We start from the raw sequence: 22,987 nt of genomic DNA, 5'->3' as shown, positions 1-22,987 counted from the left end.
CTCTGCTTTATTTCTCTCCCTTTTACTCCGTAGTTTAGAACCAAAAATTCAATCAAACCCAATTGTTACCATAGGATTAGAAATAGATAGCTGTAGTTGCATTCCTCCCTGTGGATTCGATACTCGACTGCCTCTACTACATTTTTAGTTGAGACCGTTAGGTTTTATTTTTGACAGGTACGCGACAGACGTGTCATTTAATTATCGGGTTATTTAAGGGTGTCACAGTGGGAGGAGGTTGGGCTGCTGGGAGAGGAGGGTGCCAGGGTAGGAGCTGTCCGTGACTGGGTGGAGGTTTGTTGGCGTGAGTTGGGGAAGAGGGAGTATGGATTGATGATGGTTGTTTGCTGGGCGATATGGGAGGCAAGAAACTGGGTCATTTTCGATGGAGGAGGGGTTGTGGTGGAAGACATTGTGAGGCGGGTGCAGAGGGTGGTGGAGGAGATTGAGGGTGAGTTGGTGGTGCGGGATAGAGATGGTGTGGGGCAACAGAGGGCCGGGGGAGTGCGTGTTGAGGACTGGCGAGCTCCAAATCCGGGGTGGGTGAAGCTTAATGTAGATGCGGGGGTGAAGGACGGTGTAGGTGTGGGTGTTGGGGTGGTATGTCGAGACAGCTCGGGGAAGGTTTTATGGGGCATGGCGCATAACAGGAGGGAGGTTTGGGAGGTCCATGTAGCGGAAGCGGTGGCAATCCTTGAAAATCTCGAGCAAGCGGTGGACAAAGGTCACAAACATGTGGTGGTGGAGAGTGATTGCTCGCAAGTTATTGAAGCGTTGAAGCAGCGCAAGATGGGACTGAGTTTGTTTTCGCTTGTTTTAGATGATATTCTACGGCTTTGTAATTCCTTTTCTTCTGTTGTTTGGTCTTTTACTAGTAGGCGTAACAATGTAGTGGCTCACACGTTGGCACATGTGTTGCCGGTAGGAACTGGTAGAGATGTTTGGGTCGACAAACTTCCCGAGGTTGTTGATCGTCTTATTGATTCGAGTTAATGAAAGTACCCTGGTGGGTTTCAACAAAAAAAAAAAAAAAAAAAAAAAAAAAATCTCTAATTCTCTCCACCTTCTCTCCGTTGTTAAAACTTTTAACTTCGTCAACCTCCTTAAAATTCTTCAATTATGAACGATAATTCAAATGAATAGCATGTATTTAATTCGTTAATCTCATATTAATAATTTAATTGACTATTTCTTACAATTTTATTCCTTTTAATTAAAAATCCCTCTTTAATTAGGGTTTATATCTAAGTTAGTTAAGGGATAATTACTACGATATGGTGGGCTTGTTTGTGGTAATTTATGGCCAGGCATGGCTGGTGTGCTTCGACGGCAGTCCGTCGACGACGTGAGAGTCACAGTTGGAGCATGGTACGGTGGTAATGGTGTTTGTGTGGAGTGGTACGGTGTTTGTGTGTAGTAATGCACTAAATGCCATTGATTTTTCTATTTTTTTTACTCAATGTCGTTTTTCCAATGTAGCACGTAGAAGTTTATGAATATAATACATATGTTTGTAGAATGTTTTTGTGTATACCACATGTTTGTAAAGATAATTTATGAAAGAAGTATATAATTTATCAACGTAGTAGAAGTACATGATTAATTATGGTGGGTAAAATTAGAGGATTATGGGTAAGTGAAATTAGAGAGAATAGTTTAGAGAGAAGTTAGTGAGGGAAAATGGGAGGGGAAATGTGAGGGGTATAATTGTCAATATTGTACTGCGATGAGTAAAATGTGTACTGCGAAAATCAACAACTGAATTTTAGATAGTCAAATGTTAGTAACAGGTGTCTTTATTTTTTGAAAAAACATTTTTCATGGTAAATTAATCGTTTATATGAAAATGACTACGACAAAGTTAAAAAGTTTAAATAGAAATAGTATTTACAGTTAAGTTTAAAGGCTTTTTTGTCAAACACAACCTTTAAAAATTTTTTTTTTCAAACACCACCTTTAAGAAAAAAGTTTGTAAAACACAACCTTTAATAAATTTTTTGTAGCCAAACACGGCTTTTTGGCTGAAGGACTTAACATTTTGCAATGGGGCAACTTTTCATCGATGTTTAGGATAGCAAACGATGTCGGTTTGAGGTGTTATTGGACTCGTTGGAAAGGTGGAAATACAAGCTTTCCACGGGTTATCAACACGATGGTCAAAAGTGGCCTTATGTGGGGTCTATTGTTGTGTAAAGTAAGGCTGGTCGGAGAGATTAGCGAGTGGTCGGAGATTTTTAGTGGGTCTTTTAAAGAGGTTATGATGCTTTGTTTGGTCTGAAAATTGGTATGTAGGTAGCGGGGAGTGTAAGGTAGGCCGTAGTTGTGTTGTTTTTTGTGGTTGTTGGTTACAAGTGGTGGTTCGAGAGGAGTTAATTTGAAGGTAAAAAACATTCAAAAGAATGTCAAAGTAGGATTTCTTTTTTTGTGGGTCAATTCACTCACCTCAAACCAGCACTTACAACAAACAACCACAAAAAACAACACAACTACGGCCTACCTTACACTCCCCGCTACCTACATACCAATTTTCAGACCAAACAAACAAAGCATCATAACCTCTTTAAAAGGCCCACTAAAAATCTCCGACCACTCGCTAATCTCTCCGACCAGCCTTACTTTACACAACAATAGACCCCACATAAGGCCGCCTTTGACCATCGTATTGATAACCCCTGGAAAGCTTGTATTTCCACCTTTCCAACGAGTCCAAAAACGCCTGAAACCGATATCGTTTGCTATCTCAAACATCGCCTGAAAGTTACCTCATTACAAAATGTTAAAAGTCTTTCGGCCAAAAAGTCGTGTTTGACAACAAAAAATTTATTACAGGTTGTGTTTTACAAACCTTTTTTTTTAAAGATGGTGTTTGGAAGAATTTTTTTTTAAAGGTTGTGTTTGACAAAAAAACCAAGTTTAAATAATGATTAAATTTACCATACCAATATAACAAACAAATAAAAAGAAAGATTTAATATAAGCCCGAATATTAATTAAATTAAATTACCATTATAGTGCAGCCCACAAAAAGGAAAAAAGTGTTAGACTTGAGAATTGAACATCAAACCTCCAGCACTTTGCCTCAGTTTACTACCCACTACACCACTGTCAATTTCAATGGAAAAGAAAACAGAGAGAGAGAGAACATGTAAAGCCATAACCAAGAACTCTGGCAATGAGAATTGTTTATGAAACCACGCCGCCGTATGTCCTATTTCGTTTTTAGGATGGACATTAGTTACTCAAACCATATTTTGTTGGTCAGTGCCAAAATCCGAAGTCTATATAATAACTAATGCCTTCATGAAGCATCTATACTCAACATCATCGTTTGGAAATTCTGGTTGAGCTTTTTTTTTTCATTAGGGTCAGCAAAGAGCAACTCCAGCGTCTACATTTCCCCGCACTCTGCAATGGCACATGCAAGTTTTGGCCGATTATCAGGTCCAGTTGCTACATTCTCGATTTTCCTCACAACCAAAAGCCCGTCTCCAAGCACTCTCTGAAAGGACACATTCTAAATATCAAGGACTAATTAACCATATAATTAAATAGACAATAGTCACAATACACACGTACTTCCTCCGTTTTTATATGATCTACCCGTTTGGTGAATATATGAGTGTAGTATTTTAATAAAATGGGTAGATCATATGAAAATGGAGGAAGTATTTGAACTGGTCTCCTATATGATATATGAGAGTTCCGAAAGGGCTGTCAAGGAAATATGGTAATGTAAATTTCACTAACATTTCCTGTTCAGGAAAAAAAAGAACTTACCCCGAAAACTACATGCTTATTGTCGAGCCAATCACATTTCGCACAGGTAATGAAGAACTGCAATAGATGAAAGAGTTCTGAGTCAGTTAAACTTCGCACCAGAGATCAATATTTAATTACTTTCTGATTTCTTTTTCATTCAAACTTAGAAACAAGAATCAGTGAAAAAAACTAGAACCAATTCTGAGTTTCTTGAATTAGTGTTGCAGGCAAAATAGCAATATCAGGAATACAGCCAAATAGAAACAGGTAAAAGAGATTACCTGACAGCCATTACTGTTTGGTCCACTATTTGCCTGCAAGCAAAGCATTAGAAAAATATTAAGGCAGATCAATGTCTTAGGCAAATGAACAAATTATAAGCTGCATTTACAGAGATAGGAGTTAACATAGTAGACAAAAAAAAAAACAAAAAAAAAGGAAATCAAGCCACGTAAAATCCAGAAAAGGCGACAAAAAACTACTCACGCTGAAGCTTATAAACACATGAAGATATGATACGGTGGGCGGTGGCAGATCGAAATAAATTTCAAGTATAACACCATAATCCCTTAGGTCCTTACCAAATGAAAGGACGGCAAGGAATTCCAAACCCAAATCCAATCTGATACTAGAATATGTTACTCCCTCCGTCCCGGTCATTTGTTGTCCTATAACTCCTATTCCATTTTGGAGTATCTTAGTCAATTGTTGTCCTTTCTATTTTAGGATTGCATTTGATGAGCAATTTAATCTTTCACACTCAATTTTTCACTTGTCATCTTATAATTGGCCCCCTCCTCTTTTCTTGGTCTTTGTGCCAAAACCAAAGGACAACAATTGACCGGGACGGAGGGAGTACATGTAATACAAACTCTTATAAAGAACGCTGTGATGTTAGATTGCTCAAGAAGGTCCTGGTCTATGTTTAAAATTTTTGACACTAGTTACTTAGATTCCATCATCTGACCACCTCTGAGTATCAGGAAAGGGTAAAGCATCCATATAGGAGTATAACTGATGAAAAAAGACAGAGTGAAAGAGTAGGGACCTTAATGTGCACCTCAATATGCAGGTCTTTCCAACTAAGACAGCGCTAAAGGAATCAAGGGAGTAACATACAAAGTGATCACTCCATAGAAATATAAAACTAAGAGAGTGCAAATGAACCTATACCCTAGAGGGAAAACATAGATGAAGGCGATATGGTATAAGAGCTGGACCTTAGACATATATCTCATCGGGTTTCAATAGTGCAAGTCACTGATAGGTTATATCAGTTATAAGATAAAGATTGGATGCCGAGTGCACTTTTAGCACGAAAGATGTTGGTATAACCCACCTCCACAATCCTTATTTTTTTTAAGAACGCAGTAAATGGGGTCCCAGCCTAGATTCCTCAACCAATAAGAACATACAACAATTAATCCTTTCAACATATCAATTATTGAACACAAAACATATAATTGATGTAAAGATGGAGAAAAGAGATTGGAGAAAACCAAAACTCACAAATGCCAGAAGAGTTCCAACATAACTGACACATACTCACATAGTACCATTATTAACAAATCAAGAGCGGTACCAGCAGCAACGAAAATAGTCAATAACTAGAAGACTATCAATCAGCACACAAGAAAATATGCAATCACAAGAATCAAGAGTCAAATGTCACTACAAATGAATCAGAAAGGCAAAAAGCAATGAAAGCACAAAAGCAGGATCGCTGAAAGTTACCATGGACAACAAACCAGGACCAGTGTGCTTGGCAACAAAATTTTCATCGTCAAACTTCGTCCCATAAATGGAAACACATCCACTGCCATCACCCTGGAAATCAGATAGGTAAAATCAGAATACAAATGAAAAGAAAAAGATAAACAAGGCTATAAAGTTATCTAGTAAGGACAGGTGATTCAAATGGCACTTCATCCTTGAAGGATATATGTCATCAGTCATCAACAAAGATAAGTGGACGACATTCCAACAAACCTTTCTAGAACTCTACAAGTAGGGAAATGAAATGTGTTCGTTTGCAAAGGAAGTTGACATACAAATTTGGGAAGCTTATCAATTCATGATTACGGTAAGACCAATGTTCAAAGCACGGGTGTAATGTTGTTATTGTTGTGAAGGAGGTGTGAATTTGTTTATCAAATATAGAGAGCATAGAAAGTGGGACCAACCTTAAGGAAGTCACCAGCTTGAATCATAAAATCCTTGATCACCCTATGAAACTGACACCCCTTGTAACCAACAGGCAATCCATTTTTCCTATTGAGTCGTAATCAGTGGAAAAAGAATCGAATCATTGCAGTCATTTGGACAACAATAGAGCAGCTAATTTAAATCACACAAAGATTGAGAAGCATATCAGTATTTTTAAGTATTTTTTTTTTTTTCTGAAATTGCATACCTGTGTTCCCCAGTGCAGAACTGCCTGAAAATGAACAAGAAAACAATATAAAACATCAACTGGATTGCAAAAACCAAATAATCAATCAGTAGGTCTTCCTTAAGACGGTTATAATAAAACGGGTTCAAAGAACACCTCACCTACATTAAAGGGGACGGACATGCCCGTCTTAAATGAGAATTTGTTATAATGGATTGGTGCCAAGTATGTGAATAATTCTAGTTTATAGAGTTCCTTCCAAATAAATAAATATGGGTTACTAATATCGAGATTACTAAGCCGTTAATTGGCGAATAAATCCCTAGGTTTAGGAATTTGACATTCAGCAACATGAAACATAACGACTCCGAATGTAGTTAGTTGCATAAAGTAATGCTTCAAACAAGTTCCTAAACTAAGGTATTATATTAGAATGAAAAGACGAGAATAATTGGTAACCTAAAATTTTCGGCGGTTTTAGGAGCAATGTCGGCGAAAAGCTCCATCTTGATACGACCAGCAGGGATAGAACCCATGGTGATGTCGAAGAAGACTACTGGATTTTTAGGGTTTGGGGGTCTCTGATGCCATTCCACCACTGTGCTGCTGTTGTTCGCTGCCATTCTTCCTTTCTGGCTCTAGTGCTCTTCGACTCCTCAGATGCTCCTCCCTTACTTTTAGGGACCAACAAGTTTCGCAACTATTTATTTATAAACCTCTAAAATCACGGTCAACTTATTCCATTTAATAATGAATTCACAATTTCTCATTTGTGACGGATATATCCGTAACAAGTTTGTGACGGGTTAAATAAAATTCAAATACTTAGGAGGTGTTTGGTTCACCCAATATAGGTATGAGGTATGGGTTTGGAATGAACCAAACCCATACCATGGGTTTGGTTGACAAAAATGAAAGTTTGATACTCATACCTCAAACCCATGAGGTATGGGTTTCTCATACCCAGGGAAGGGGGTGGGTATGAGATTGATACCCATGGTATCAAATTACAAATATTAAAAAGTGATAAAAACAATTGTAAAAAGATCATTTTATATATTTATTTGATTAAATTTTCTCTACATGATTTAATAGTATAAAAATTATTATTAAAAATATTGTATTTTGAAGAGTTTTTAGCTTTGATTAATTTCTAACCCCATACCCCCAAAATTGAACCAAACACAAGGTATGAGGTATCAAGTTCCAACCCGATACCACTCAGGTATGATTCCCGATTCCAAACTCATACCCACGCGTGAACCAAACACCCTCTTAGATGAACACAAGTCATTTGTTACTCTCTAGTCACTTTGATTTTTGTCTTATCTACCGTGTGAGTGGTATTTGACCCGTCACAATGAATTTCGCGGTTTTTATTCAACCTCTCAATTACCATACCGTATGTAGAGCTGGCCATCAGCACCGGTTGACCCGGCCCGGCCCAACCCGCCTTGGCCCGTTATTTTAGGCAATTTGGCTCGGGCCTGGCCCGGGTCCTAAATTTCCAGCCCAGCCCGCGATTTAGCAAAAAAAAATGGTAAGGCTCGCCAGCCCGACCCGCCTAAAAAGAACACGGGCTTGGCTCGGGTTATATCTCCCACTGCTCGGCCCTGCCTGGCCCACCCCGCCTCACTCACGAGTCTGATCAGGGCCTGACCTGAAGAGTCCGGGCCGGCCTCTGACCAGCCCGAAAACACCTCTAACCGTATGTTTATATTGCACATTTGCACCTCATTCAATATTTAGTTTTGGAGAGGAAAAGTCATAATTCAACTTGTATTTGACATTACACTAAGGTAGTGTTTGGATACCCGGAATTGATTTCATTTTCATGATTTCAATTGTAGAAATCAAAATGTTTGAATTCAATTCCAAATCCAATTCCAAAAATTCGTTTGGAGATCACATGGAATTCGATTCCGGATTTCAATTTCTCATTGGCGTTTGGGAACTCATGGAATTGGAACTGGAATTGGGCGGGTCACATATGGGTCGAAGTCACCAATTTTTTTTTTTTTTGAGTTTTTTATTAGGAAATAATAAATCTTGTGACGGAAAATATTTGCGATAAAAAAAATCATAAATAAAAAAAATTGCGATGAAACTTGCATCACATAAAACCGTAATCAAGTAGTGATGGAATTGAAATGACTAGTATATGGTAGGAATTTGAGAGTGCCAAATTTTAACTAAGATGGAATTGATAGGGAATTGAGTCCAATTCCAATTCCAAATTCTAGGGGCTCCCAAACGCTTGAATTGTCTCAATTCCGGAATTCAAATCCAATTCTAGGTTCCCAAACACACCATAAAGGTATTGTATATTTCAGGTCTCTAGTTTTGAATCTACTAATTATAAATGTGGTTTATAAATCATCCAAAACCTTAAATATGATTTCATGGAAAACTTAACCATGTTTAATTTTAGGATTAATTGATAAAAATACTCTAAACTATATGTATGTTGCTCAAAATACTCCGAACTTTATTTTAACTACCAATATAACCAACTAATGCTCTCTTTCGCTTTGAATAGAATTGGTTGTTTTGTTAACTTAATGTAGCAGGTCATCTTCTACATCTTCTTCTTCCTTATTGTCTCCATTTTTTTTCTCCTTTATAAATCTTCATCTTCTTCCTTATTATCTCCATCTTCTTCCTTTAACCCGCCTTTCTTCCTTCTCCATTGTTCATCTTCTTCCTTTACAGTTATATCTCCCTCTTCCATTTTAATAATTGATTTAAGCAATAATCATAAAATAAGAAACACAATAATATAAGGGTTTCAACAAATATTTAACATCATATTCACAATCTAAAGAACTCAACTTTCCAATTTCCATTAAATTGAACACATATTTGATTAATACTCCCATCAATATCTGGGTTTGAACAAACCTACAAAAAAATTCTGGGTTTTGCTTCATATAAAAACCCAAGATCTATGAAATAATTTAAGAAAAATTAAAATCAAGAGTTTAGTAGAAAAACTCAGATAAACGAAATATGGAGAAACTTTGTTGATCTTTTAACCATCTTAAGAAAACAAGTATCAATCTTACATCTTTTTATGTTACAATCAACATAACTCGTCAATTTGATGCAAAAATAGTGCCACTCTCACTGTCGCATCAATTTGAAACCCAATTTTTGCATTTTTATATGTAGAATCTGGGCAAAATTTTGAACCCAAAATTTACCCAAAAAATACAATATTTGCGCAGATGAGTGCGTGGGGGCATAGACGGTTGTGGCGAGGTCGACTTGAAGTGGTACAACCGTACAGGGTGGAGAGAGGTTGTGCGAGAAGTTTACATATGATTGATGAGTCGGTTTTCGGTGAGATGAACGATTGGTGGTTGTGAATATGGGTGGGGTTAGGGTGTTAGAAAGTGGTGCAAGATGGAGTTACATTAATAATGGAGTCGTTGTGTATTGGAGAAAAGAGAGGGAGCTTTAATGGTGGGATTGGGTGAAGACATTAACAGAGAAATAAAAAGAGAAAGAGGGGTTAAAAGGAGAGTTAGAAAATTATTCACTTGCTTAGTAGGTAGCCGGTCACATATTATAATAAAAGCGGAAGAGGGCATTAGTTGGTTATATTGGTAGTTAAAATAGAGTTTGGAGTATTTTGAGCAGCACACTAATAGTTCAGAGTAAACAACGCTATTATCATAACTCTTTACGCTTAATAATGGGTAAGCAAAGTGAGAATAAACATAGTCTAACATGACTGAGCATGCTCCATTCAGAAATGACAATGGATCGGGTTGGATCGGATTTTTCAAAATCCAAATCCAATTTACTTACTTAATGAATCACTTATTCATATCCAAAATTTAAATTAAAATCCATACATGATTTATTATATTTTTTTCCAAATCCATACTCAATTCAAATCCATATTCATTTTATATGACAAAATTGAAATTTCCAGTTTACTAAAAGCCTAAATTTTTAAAAATACTAGATTTTGTGCCCGTGCGTTGCACGGGTTTCAAATTTGATTCTCCTTTAATTGTTGTGGAACTTTTTTACCATTTTAAGCGGTGTTCACAATTATAAATATTAATTAACATCCATATAATATTTTACCGATAGTAGTTGTTGCCCGAGATAGTTGATTGTCTTGTTGGTTAATATTAATGATTTTACCCTCTAGGTTTAAAAAAAAATGCAAATACTTCGTATGAGTTTTAATGGGTAAAAAACTCAAAATAAATATAAATAATGTATAATTGAAACCAACCCAAACACTATAACATTATTTTATTATATATATAGGCTCCATCTACTATATATAACAGAGCAAGTTATTTTGTTAATTGTGATAAACTTAATCATTAATTACAGTATTAATGTAACATAAACATCAACATCAACAATAATTTAATGAACGACGACTACCACGTGCCTTTACCCACACCGTACCACACCGTACCATTGAAAAAAGCCTTTCCGGCCGGTGTATAAATGGTCTTTCCGGGTTTTATTGTCATTAGTGTCTTTACCCAGTTTTTCTAGTGTTTTAAGAAAGTTGGAGACTACCACGTGCCTTGAAAAAAGCCTCTATAAAAAAAAATTATATTACAATAATTCCGATTCAAATCGTTGTGAACCAGAAAAATTCAGTCCCGGACCAAAAACCAAAATCGTAAAAAATGTTGGACCGAAGGCTCATGCGGAATTTTTAATTCCGGTCGGGACCAAATTTTGCACACCTCTACGCACAACTACACGAGTCTAGAAAGTAAATAGTCAAATACCCAAAACCTCAATAACAAAAACAAACAGAGAACAAAAACGAAAAATGTTAGTTTCACCATCCCACCACCATCGCACCAAGTTCACCACCGGCCCGAACACTTTTCTTGCCGTCGTTGCTCCTGCAGTTCACCAGTCACCACCACCGGCGTCGGTCGTTCACCACTCCTTGAATTACTACTTTCACAGGTAATTCTCTTATCATTCATCAATCATCATCTTCGTCATTGAAATTATTAATTTAATTTGTGCTATTACGCCTCTCGGAAGTTTAATTCTAGATAAATCGTTTGGTTTATATTAAGAATGCTATTTGATGAGTAATACTCCCTCCATTCAACTCCACACTACCACTTTATTTTTTCACGTTTGCCAACGCGTCTTTTACGCGCTAAATATCGTTAGCTACGTATTTGCGAAAAATATAAAAGTTAGATATTTTTAATGTACTCGTAAAGACGAATAAAACAAGATTCCACATGAATATATTTTCACTTATGTATTGGGAGAAAATTGAAATTGAATGTTTAACTATGAATAGTGTACAAAATAGATAATGGTAGTGTGGAGTTGAATGGAGGGAGTAGTAATTAATGATGGCGAGAAGCTAAATAATGATGAATTTTGTTTGTGGCTTAATTCTTAAATTGTGGGAATTACAAAAGGGAAATGTACACAAGAATTGAACAAGGGGTTCAAATGAAAATAGACTTTAATAGCTTTAAAGAAATCGGATACACATCTTTTGATGGTATATATAGCCATATAAGTTTATGATTTTCCACTGGTACATAACTTATAAAACTCTATTAGATAGAATTTGCACAAATATTAGATAGAATTTGCACAAATATTGGGGATAACTAACTATAGATAAATATTGGGATAATTATACATAATATTATTTTAAATAAAAATTAATTAGGTAGTTTTATAAAGTTGGAGTCTCTAGAATTGCCTGAAAAAAGCCTCTTTTATATATATACTAGATTTAATGCCCGTGCAATGCACGGGCCACTGGTTAGATTCTGTTGTAATGATTTTAGTTATGTTTAAATGTTAATGTTTATCTAATCTTTGAGAATGAGTTATTCGTGCAAAGTGTCATTTTATAAGATCGTCTGTAATAATCTATATTATAATAATTAAATTGATTAAAACGAACAATCATCTCAACAACCTGAAAATAAACAATCACAAGCAACATGATAAGTTCACAATGATGCAAAATTTGAAAAGAAAACGCTATTTAAATTGGGAGTAAGGTTAAGGCATTGATGAAGTATATATATAGCATAACATTGGAGGTTGAATAATTGGTGTAATCTACGGAGTATAAAATAGATATTTAGTCATATTAGACCTCTTTAAGCAACTAATGATTATCATTGACCATTATCACGTTTATTTTGCTAATAAACTTTATCTTGTAGTTTTGTTTCAGTTTATTTATTTATATATCGCTTGAAAGTCTTCAAATTATAATCTCTCTTTCTCCAACAATGTGATATACTCACATGTGAATTTATATTCCAACATTAACGTAAGGTTTAGCATTATCTAATTGCAAATGAATTTCGTATGTATAGAGGATTTACTTACGAATATCAAGTTAAAACCAAATGCTCCCATAGTCGGGTGTAGCTAATTAAGGAAACCAATTTTAGTAATAATCATAAATGTATATATAAACACTCTACAAAAACATATAATTGCATAGTTAGGTATAACAATTCAAGTAAAAGGTAAACTTTATATTAATTTTTCTGTAGTATACCTTTTTTTTTTTTTTTTTTTTTTTTGAAAACACACGCCGTACTCCATAGTATACTTGTATGTGTACCATAGTATAAAATAATTTATTAGTGAGTTTTCATTATTGTCAACTACACTTTCTTCCCACATTTTTTTCTTAACTTTCCGTTACAAAATAAGGTAAATATAAATATGATTATTTGAGACGGGGGGAAGTAATCAATACAGTATTAGGGTGAATGAATTTCATTATCGTCATGATTAACTATTATAAATTAGCAATGGGAAAGATTATAGTATTATTCATTAATTGTTAATTGATAATTACAAGAGGTTAGTGCTATTTATACAAAAGGAATAAGGCTAAACTAAGAAGGGAATAATTACATATGGCAAGGAGATAATTACACTATTATTTCCTCCATATTTGTGGGATTGACAACGGCTCTATGGAGCTCATCACCAACGGCTAGGAGGAGGTGGCTAATATTAACTTCAATTATTTACTGTTGGCTCATTATTTTGGATCCACTTCAGACTTTCTATAAAGATAGGTCTCTATAAGATTGCCGAATATCCAACATGGGGCTGCCGGCTACGTGTATATAGGGCTGAGCAGTAGAGTACCTGAACCGGTTTTCAAATCGGCTCAGGTTCTCGCTTTTAAATCCATGACTTCCCCAAACCGAGTTCGAGTCGACCTGGCTTTCCTAAAGTTGTGTAGGTATGATTAAAGTGCCATTAAATTCAGACACTGAAAGGATTATATGTAGTTGATAAAATTTCAAGATCAAAGATTAAAATCACACCCCACCTCTTGCTCTATTACCAAAATCTTCATAGCATGCTTCACACTATCATTATTAACTACGTAAACATTACATCATACTATATCATATTCAACATAGCATCCATGGTCACCGTAATCACTCTTCACCAAGTATACCACTTCGGATTCGGCTGAGGTTTGAATTTCTATCTAGAAAGTACATGTACATAACATCTATATTAATTATAAGTTAACATTGGATTGGAAGCAATGAAAAACAGATTAATATTGAATACATCATATTACATGATTACCATAGTGAATATTGATACTGATATCATGTGATGGTGTTCACATGAAATACTTCTAGATAGTAATCAAACTATCTTCATTCCTGGAAAAAACACAACCCAATACAAAAGTTAATACTATATATAGATTTAAATTATACTAAAAGAAAACAACATGAATACAAAATCAAATCTCAAAACCTAATAAAATTTAAAATTATTGCTAATAAATAAAAATAAGAAATAAAATAAAAGAATAACATAAGAGGGGACTCGAATAAATATGGTACGTCTCCATTATGTGTGTATAAATTGTGTATATATATAGTCAATGTAGTTTTCTTTTAGTAGGATTCATCATCTAGGACATTCCTAAAAAACTATATCTGAAAACAATTTTAATTATTTTATTTGCTACAAAAGGAGTTTCATCATGCAAGAGATTATAAGAGAAAACAAATCCGGATTGAATGTCTCACGTTTTTTCTCAACTGATTGTTTATCAAGTTCAGAATTTGGTTATTATCTCTAAAATCTAGATATATTTTCATTAAAAAATATTTTAGGTATAGTTCATAAAAGTTGGACTTTCTGTAATCGCTCGAAAAAAGCTTCCTTTAATAATATAGATAGATACTAGTTTGGAAGCCCGTGCGATGCACGGAGCTCCCATTAGGATTATCTGTAAAAAATATATTCTTAAGTTGATAAAAAAGTCCTACTATGTTGTCATTGCTGAAAACAAAAAAACGTGATCGATTGATATAAATGATAACCGATGAATTATTAGTGCTTTTAGCATAAAAGTTTTGTCATCGATTAGTATAACATCAATTGACATAGTTATAGTATGTCGCTAGCTTTTTCATTTTACTGGGGACAATAGGTTTTTAATTAAATACAAAACGCTTTCTCTATAAACATGGTGGAGCTCACCAATATCAACCCTTAATAACGGAGACCTATCTTTATGAGTTTTGCAAATTATTTTATAACTACGTAAAACTGAACGATGTTACAAAAAACAATTGGTATCATAATTATATATATTTAGTGCGTTGAGAGAAAATGTTAGATCTCTTACAACATAATTTTTTCTTGACTATTTACACTTAAAAGTATTTGCTCTTTATAGACATCTCGTAGTATCACTGATTCTATTAAATAGAATGCACAAGCACCTAGTAGTATTATCTGTGACAACATCAATTAGTAGTTTATTTCATTTTTTAAAATAGTTGGGTTACCAAGTTAGTATAATAATCTCAGTTAGTAGTATATATTTTATGGCACCTCTGAAAACGTTATTTTACGTCACCATGGTCTGGTAATAGAAAACTATTAGATTTAACAAAAAGTCAAATGATGCTATAAATGGAAGCAAATAAAATCCGGGGGTTGATATAGATGAGGACATATTAATCATTAGTTCCTATAACAAAAAAGCAACGAAAGCGCTGTGGCATTTGATATTTAACTATATTATAGAGTTACAATTCTTATTGTCTTAGCACTATCTATTTTTTACCGAAATAGTCTTTAACTACTTATCCTTAAAAACTTCATGCAAAATATATAATACGACATCTTAATTTGGTAAATTATGAAAACTTTTTTGTAAACAATGTCCTTCTTGTGGCCTTGATACATTTGGTCTCTATCATCGATGTAGAACCTTTATCTCTCGGATGACGTTGTTCTTGAAACTACATAAAGTTGGCCATTACTAAAAATTGGTTTCGGCAGGTAAATTTCAACATGATTTAATGACTGTCCATAACTCTTGTTGATTTAATGATTCAAATAACTGCTTTTATTCTTTAAACTGTCGTTTCATAACTTTTAATCGTTTTTATTTAAACAATTTTACGACATCCGTTTTGTTTTCTAAACGGGTTAGTGGCTTGCACATAGTAATAATCATATGATAAGAAAGTGAGCCTTCTATTTGATTAAATTTCATTCAGATTTTGTATTTTTTTAATCAAACAATTTTTAGGTTTGCCTTAACATGAAAATATCTTAATTTAAGTCAATTTGTGAAAATAGCGAATTTGGATTTCACTATTTTATATTTGTTCGAAAAATGACGGCAAATAAATGGTAAACGAGGTTAAAGGGTTTTGGTTGACATTTAACGACCCATTTATATTATGTAAGTGGGTTGACACGAACACGACACAGATTTAATTGGGCTAGGTTTGGGTTGAGCACTCTACACACGAACCCGACACGAATAACATATTTACTAAATTAATCCCAAATTTTCTTGATCCTCACATAAATATACTTACACTTTCCAAATATTACATGACACGAAAACACGATACGAAATTAACGGATTAGGGTTGAGGTTTGATGACCTATTAATGTAACCGAATCGACACGAACACGACACGAGATTTAATTGGGCCGGGTTTGGGTTGAAGAGTTCGTGACCCGTTTAAATGTGACACCTGAACCCGACACGATTTGACTTGTTTGTCACGTCTACGTAGCATGGACTCAACATATATTGTCTCTGCTTAAGAACGAAACGAATCTTTGTATCTAAGGAAGTTATTACTATTCTCGGGTTCAGTACCTTTTGCCGACTTTGGAACCCGTAAGTATCTTCCTTTCTACTATGAATTTTCCAGGGCGATTGATAATAAGACAGGTCCTGTTAGATAATTCTCTTACATAGTTAATGTTTGTTAAGCTATAGAGAATAGGGAAAATGTATTGTTATTATTAAGCAGTGAATGAATCACGTTAAATACAAATCATAAGCGGGATTAGAGAAAACCCTAATACAAATGGACTCATCTAATAAGACGGGCCTAATACGGCCTAATACCCTCCCTCAAACTGGAGCGTGGGGATTAAGAACACCCAGTTTGCCGAGAAGATATGTAAATTGCGCCGAACCAAGGGCTTTAGTAAAAATATCCGCTAACTGAGAGTGAGTGTCCACATGAGAAGCGATGATAAGACCATCTGTAATAGCATCCCGAATATAGTGGCAATCAACCTCGATATGCTTCGTACGCTCGTGATAGACGGGGTTATGAGCGATGTGAAGGGCAGATTGATTATCGCAAAACAGCCGAGTGGGAAGTGGCACCGTAACACCAAGATGAGACAGAAGGCTAACAAGCCATTTCAATTCGCAAATTATGTTAGCCATTGAGCGATACTCGGCTTCAGAAGACGAAAGAGAAACGGTATGTTGCTTCTTTGTCTTCCACGAAACAGGTGAGCCACCAAAGAAAACAATCCATCCCGAGACTGATCGACGTGTGAGAGGACAACTAGCGTAGTCGGAATCACACCATCCAGTGACCGTGAAATCAGTATCGACTCGTAACAGAATCCCTTGACCCGGGTTGCCTTTTAAGTAGCGGACAACCCGAAGGGCAGCAACCATATGGTTTGCACGAGGTGACTGAAGAAATTGAGAAAGGGTGTGAACCACATAAGCAAGATCAGGCCGCGTAACTGCTAAATACACAAGGCGACCGACCAGTCTACGATACGGCTCGGGGTCAGAAAGGGGGTCACTAGTATCGAGACCCAATCGATGATGTTGTTCGAGAGGAGTAGCAACCGGTTTAGCACCAAGTAACCCAGTTTCGGTAATAATATCGAGAGTATACTTACGCTGGGTAAGAAAAATGCCTTCAGAATTACGAGCCACTTCGAGTCCCAAAAAATATTTAAGCTTACCCAAATCTTTCATATGAAAACAGTGATGGAGATAATCTTTAAAAGCAAGGATGGCAGCCGAGTCATTACTCGCAATCACCAAATCATCAACATAAACCAAAACATGGATGCAAACCTGGTCTTTAGCCAAACTAAAAAGAGAATAATCTGAATAGGATTGAATGAAACCATAGTCACGAAGGGCCTGACCGAGCTTAGCGAACCAACATCGTGGTGCCTGACGTAACCCGTATAGCGATTTACGCAATTTACAGACCTTGCCTTCGTGACCGTTGCTAAAACCAGGTGGGAGGCGCATATAAACCTCCTCGGACAGATCGCCATGTAAAAAAGCATTATGGACATCCATCTGATGTAGTTCCCATTTGCGAACAGCTGCAACAGCAAGAAGAGTTCGTACTGTGACCATCTTTACCACAGGGGCAAACGTTTCACCATAATCAATCCCCTCTTTTTGATGATTCCCAAAAATGACAAGACGTGCTTTATAACGTTCAAGAGAGCCATCCGACTTATATTTTATTTTGTATACCCATCTACAACCAAGTGCTTTTTTATCCGCTGGTAAATCAACGAGCTCCCATGTTTCATTTTTCTCGAGAGCACTGATCTCTTCTTGCATTGCTTGACACCATTTTGGGTCAGAAATAGCAATACGGAAAGAAGGAGGTTCAATACCTTCCGTTATTGCTGCAAGGAAATGTCGATGTGGAGCGGAAAATTTAGCACAATTAATGTAATTAGATAAGGCATAAGGCCTACCTGAGGAGGAGGACGGAGAGGACGATGAATTGTCAGGCGAAGACGGTGGTGTGGTGGGGTCAGCTGCGGTGCCCGTGAGAAAACCACGAAGCCGTGTCGAAGGAATTTTAATGCGATGTCCACGGCCCAGCGCATTAGTATCAGTATCCGTTGTTGATGAAGAAACAGTAGGATCCAATTCATTAGTGACCGTGGTGGCTGATATTTCGGTCTCAGTAGTGGCATTTGATGTCGCGGCTTCAAGTGTATCACTTGGAAGTTCAGTCCCAACAGTACCCGTGTCCGTGGGAGATGAGATAGGGGCGAGTGTGGGATCGTCATCACAAATTGGGATATTAATAGATGGGTCGCTAGTGACTAATGCAGGAACTTCTTCAACGGCATAAGGAAAGGTATTCTCATAGAAATAAACATCACGAGACACCGAAATCTTTCCCGTTTCAAGGTCAAAAACCTTCCAACCCTTCTTATTATAAGGGTAGCCAACAAAAATACACTTCCGGCTACGTTTAGCGAATTTGTCGCCTTTAGTGTTCTGATTGTGGACGAAGCAGTGGCAACCAAAAATTCGGATATTCTCATAAGACGGAGGCTTAGTAAACAAATGCTCATACGGAGTTTTATTGTGGAGGAGTGGTGAGGGTGTGCGATTGATTAAATAAGCAGCAGCCAAAATACACTCACCCCAAAAGGAGATGGGCAAATGAGCCTGAAATAGGAGTGCGCGAGCGACATTTAAAATGTGACGATGTTTCCGCTCCACACGCCCATTTTGTTGAGGGGTACCTACACAAGAGGTCTGAAACAGAATGCCGTGTTTTCGAAAATAATAAGCCATGGCGTTGAATTCGGTGCCATTATCAGAACGTACCATCTTGACGGTTTTAGAGAACTATGTAGTGACCATAGCCAAAAAATTCTGAAAAATAGTAGTGACTTCCGTCTTACCAAACAAAAGATAAACCCATACAGCTCGGGAGTAATCATCAACGATAGTCAAAAAATACTTTGCCCCACAAGAGGACGGAGTTCTATAAGGACCCCATAAATCACAATGAATTAATGTAAAAATGTCCGATGCTTTATTATCACTTAAATGAAATTGATGACGACTTTGTTTGGCTTCATGACAAACATCACACGGAAAATCAACAACGGGAAAATGGCTAACTTGAGGAAGTAAATGCACCACTTTATTTGAGGGATGACCCAAACGCTTGTGCCATAGCGCAAAAGAATCTGCAGCAGTAACGGCATGAACAGCAGCTGGCCGACCCACCACACGCAAAAAATACAATCCGTCTCGCAATTCACCGGCTCCAATCCTCGTCCTCAATGAAGGGTCCTGAATATAGCATGAACTATGAGTGAAATTTAATACATAATTCGTAGCGGCAACTAATTGGGAGACAGATAAAAGATTGCATGTAAGGCTAGGAACATAATAAACATTAGTTAGAATTAACGATGCCGAAAAATACACGGTTCCTGCAATTGTGGCCGAGACCTGACTACCATTTGGAAGAGTGATAGGACAGGCCGAAATAGCGAAAGTGTCAGTGAGCCATGTAATATCGCCTGTAACGTGGTGAGAGGCACCCGAATCAATTATCCAGGTGGAAGAAAACGTACCAGAAAGACGATCCTGTAAAGACGACGAAGGGCTCGCGATAGCAGCATTTACGCGAGCCGAGGTCGATGCAGAGGACCCCGTGGTACTACGGGCACGAGCACGCACCTGTTCCACAGTCCGAGGACGGTCTCCCCACCAGTCGGGAAATTTCTGTGTCTTAATAAAACAACTTGTAGCATCGTGCCCAGGTCCGGTACAAAAACTACAAGTGAGTTTGCGACGTTCTTGTCGCTCAAGATCACGAAGAGCTCGCCAATCGTTTGGAGCAGCCGTCGAAGGAGAACGAACAGCGAATGCAGCCAAATCAGAAGGTTCATCAAGAGTGGCAGTCCCACCTTGCAATCGCTCTTCTTGGAGAGTCAATTGAAAAGCGCGATTGAGAGTGGGAAGGGTTTCAAGAGACAGCAATTGAGAACGAAGATTGCTATAAACAGAACGGTCAAGACCCATCAGAAACTTGTGAAGTCGCTCGGTGTCTTGTCGTGCAAGAACATCTTTGGCAATACCACAAGTACATCGTCCACATTTACAAGCGAAAGAGGGTTCGTGATTTGCTAGGGCATCCCATAAAACCTTTAAATTACCAAAATAGGTGGTCACGGACATACCTTTCGCTTGCTTATAGTCATGGAGTTCGGATTTTAGAGCATGAATTTTGGAGCCGTCGACAGTGGAGAACCGCTCAGCTAAATCGTCCCAGAGAGACTGAGCATCTTCGAAATAGGAAATACCGTGCTTGATCGAGGGATCGATGGTGCGCATAATCCACTGGACAACGGTGCAATGTATAACTTCCCACTGGCTAGGAGGGTGGTATCTGTCGGCTTATCAACAGAGCCATCGCAGAAACCGAATTTCCGGCGTGACTTGAGAGACATCTTCATGGAACGACTCCATTCCTCGTAATTATCGGGTCCGAGTTTAATATCCGTAAGTACGAGGCTAGGGATATCATGACTGCCAAGATAAAAAGGAGACATGATATCAATGGAGGTGGACTTCCCGCCTTCTGGTTGCGCCATTTGAAGGAGGCGATTTGGAGAAGACGAGGAGAGGCGGAAGCGTGTGTGTTCTGTTTTTTTTTTTTTTAGGGTTTCGAATCGAACCAAGAACCTGATACCATGTTAAGCTATAGAGAATAGGGAAAATGTATTGTTATTATTAAGCAGTGAATGAATCACGTTAAATACAAATCATAAGCGGGATTAGAGAAAACCCTAATACAAATGGACTCATCTAATAAGACGGGCCTAATACGGCCTAATAATGTTCCTCTACAACGTAAAAAGGGCATACCACACTTGGTAGAGCATACTATTATGAGTTATATTAACAAAATTCATCATGATGTATACTCTTTCCCCTTCTTAAACTCTTCCACCTTGCTCCTTAGAGGTCAAACTTTTATAACTGACTATTAATATGTCAAAAATCATGATCAAACGTCCGCAATAACAATTGTGTAGAAGCAATACAGAAGATCATTGCGAAGAGGATGAAATACATTTAGTGTGAAATTCCTAAAAGATAATGAATCTTACTCCCAAAGTCCACACCAACTAAAATACCCGACCAAATCTCGCATAATGAAAATAAAAGCGATGCCTAAAAGTAAGAATGCCAAATGGCGGATAACACATGACGAGTGTAGGCCTTCTCATACCCGTATTTAATAGAAAAATTACATGCCCCTACTTGTCGCAAGTAAATTTTCAAAACCATAACCGCTTCAACTTTGGGAGATCTTAAAATAGTTTCGTTCCATTTAAATGTCATATACTCGTCTATTCTATAACTTTCTCAAATAATTCTGATATTATTTTACCCATATATAACACCCATGGTTGGCACGATTTAAAATTCAGTTTGAGTCTAAAATTTTATTTATATTCGCTACATCCAAGACAAATGCGATATAGTTGGACACTGTGATAAATTTTTCCTTTTGATTAAATTAATTTGCTTTTTTATCTTATTGTAGAGCTAATAATAATTTTCATTCTTATGTAGAAAGCTAACATTTATTTTGAACCAATTACTTATTTATTATGTTTCTCATGATTTTGGAGTATATATGTACCTTGTGGTACAATGCCTAGTTGCTAATATTTATTTTGAACCAATAGCTATAATGGAGGTTATAAAATTAAAAATGGAACTTGTGATCAACTACTAACAATAGGGGCAAAAATAAGTAAACATTGGCAAAAAAAAAATATAAAGGAGTAATTAATTAGATATGAGGAAGGTCGGTAGATCATGAAAAATCTCATATTTAGGCTTTATTTCAAAGAAATTAGCATTTGAGCAAAATTTCATTTATCTTAATATTTTTGTAAATATTTGATAGATAAATTATTTACCAAAATAAGAGTAGCATGTGAGAAATAAGTTACCTGTTTTTTTATTCATTCAACTTATAATATTAAATATAGAGAACTTATTACGTCCTTTTACCAAAAAAACAGCTACCTTTCGGTTAGTTTGCCAAACATTTCTGGCTTAATCAATTAAATTATCATCTCTTAATTTTCAGTTACCTTTTAAGCTACATTTTTAGGTTTCAGTGAACTTTTCAGTTAGTATGACAAATGGAATTTAAGATTAGTAGAGTTAATTATATTTTACTCCCTTTTAAAATCCAAATTTTAAAAATTACTCCCTTTTGAAATCTTTTGCTAAAATTACTCCCTTAAGTTACATTTTTTTCCTAAAATTGCTTCAAAATTTCAATTTCAGTGACTTATTTTCTTTGTTCTCTCCCTCCATTTGTCTACATAGTTATACCTTTCAAAGTATAAATTGGCTAACGCACAAACGGAATAAGGTCAAAAACAGACGAAATAGGTCACTTAAATTGGAGTTTTGAAATAATTTTAGGAAAAAATGCAACGTGGGAGTAATTTTAGCAAAAAAATTCAAGAGGGAGTAATTTTAAAAATGTGAATTTCAAAAGGGAGTAAAATCTAATTAACTCGATATAGAATATGAATAATGTTTATATTATAATTAATATACCATATATTAAGTTACATTGTGTATTTTGAGCATCACCTACTTATATTAGAATAATCTTATTAAAATAAATTTAATCTACATATTAGGATAACTTTATTAAAATATTAAGAATTCTACTTTTATTAGGAGAATTT

General features: G+C 36.2%; 2 protein-coding genes across 2 annotated transcripts; one reads left to right on the top strand and one right to left on the bottom strand.

The window, feature by feature from the left end:
* Positions 1-336: 336 nt before the first annotated feature.
* On the top strand, positions 337-993 carry LOC141644689 (uncharacterized). The gene has a single exon (XM_074453964.1). The coding sequence runs from the start codon at positions 337-339 to the stop codon at positions 991-993; it is 657 nt and encodes a 218-aa protein (XP_074310065.1).
* A 2,033-nt stretch (positions 994-3,026) lies between these two features.
* Positions 3,027-6,866, bottom strand: LOC141604280 (peptidyl-prolyl cis-trans isomerase CYP22). The gene is made up of 7 exons (XM_074422957.1): positions 6,611-6,866; positions 6,173-6,196; positions 5,943-6,030; positions 5,494-5,586; positions 4,041-4,073; positions 3,778-3,834; positions 3,027-3,499 (listed from the first exon to the last, which is right to left on the bottom strand). Exons 1-7 carry the CDS (start codon positions 6,772-6,774, stop codon positions 3,389-3,391), a joined length of 570 nt encoding a protein of 189 aa, XP_074279058.1. The 5' UTR covers positions 6,775-6,866; the 3' UTR covers positions 3,027-3,388.
* Between the last annotated feature and the right edge of the window lie 16,121 nt (positions 6,867-22,987).

Source organism: Silene latifolia, chromosome 1 (genome assembly GCF_048544455.1).
Source record: "Silene latifolia isolate original U9 population chromosome 1, ASM4854445v1, whole genome shotgun sequence".
Classification (NCBI taxonomy): Eukaryota; Viridiplantae; Streptophyta; class Magnoliopsida; order Caryophyllales; family Caryophyllaceae; genus Silene; species Silene latifolia.
Note: the sequence above shows the minus strand (reverse complement) of the source record. Positions and strands in the feature narration are given on the sequence as shown.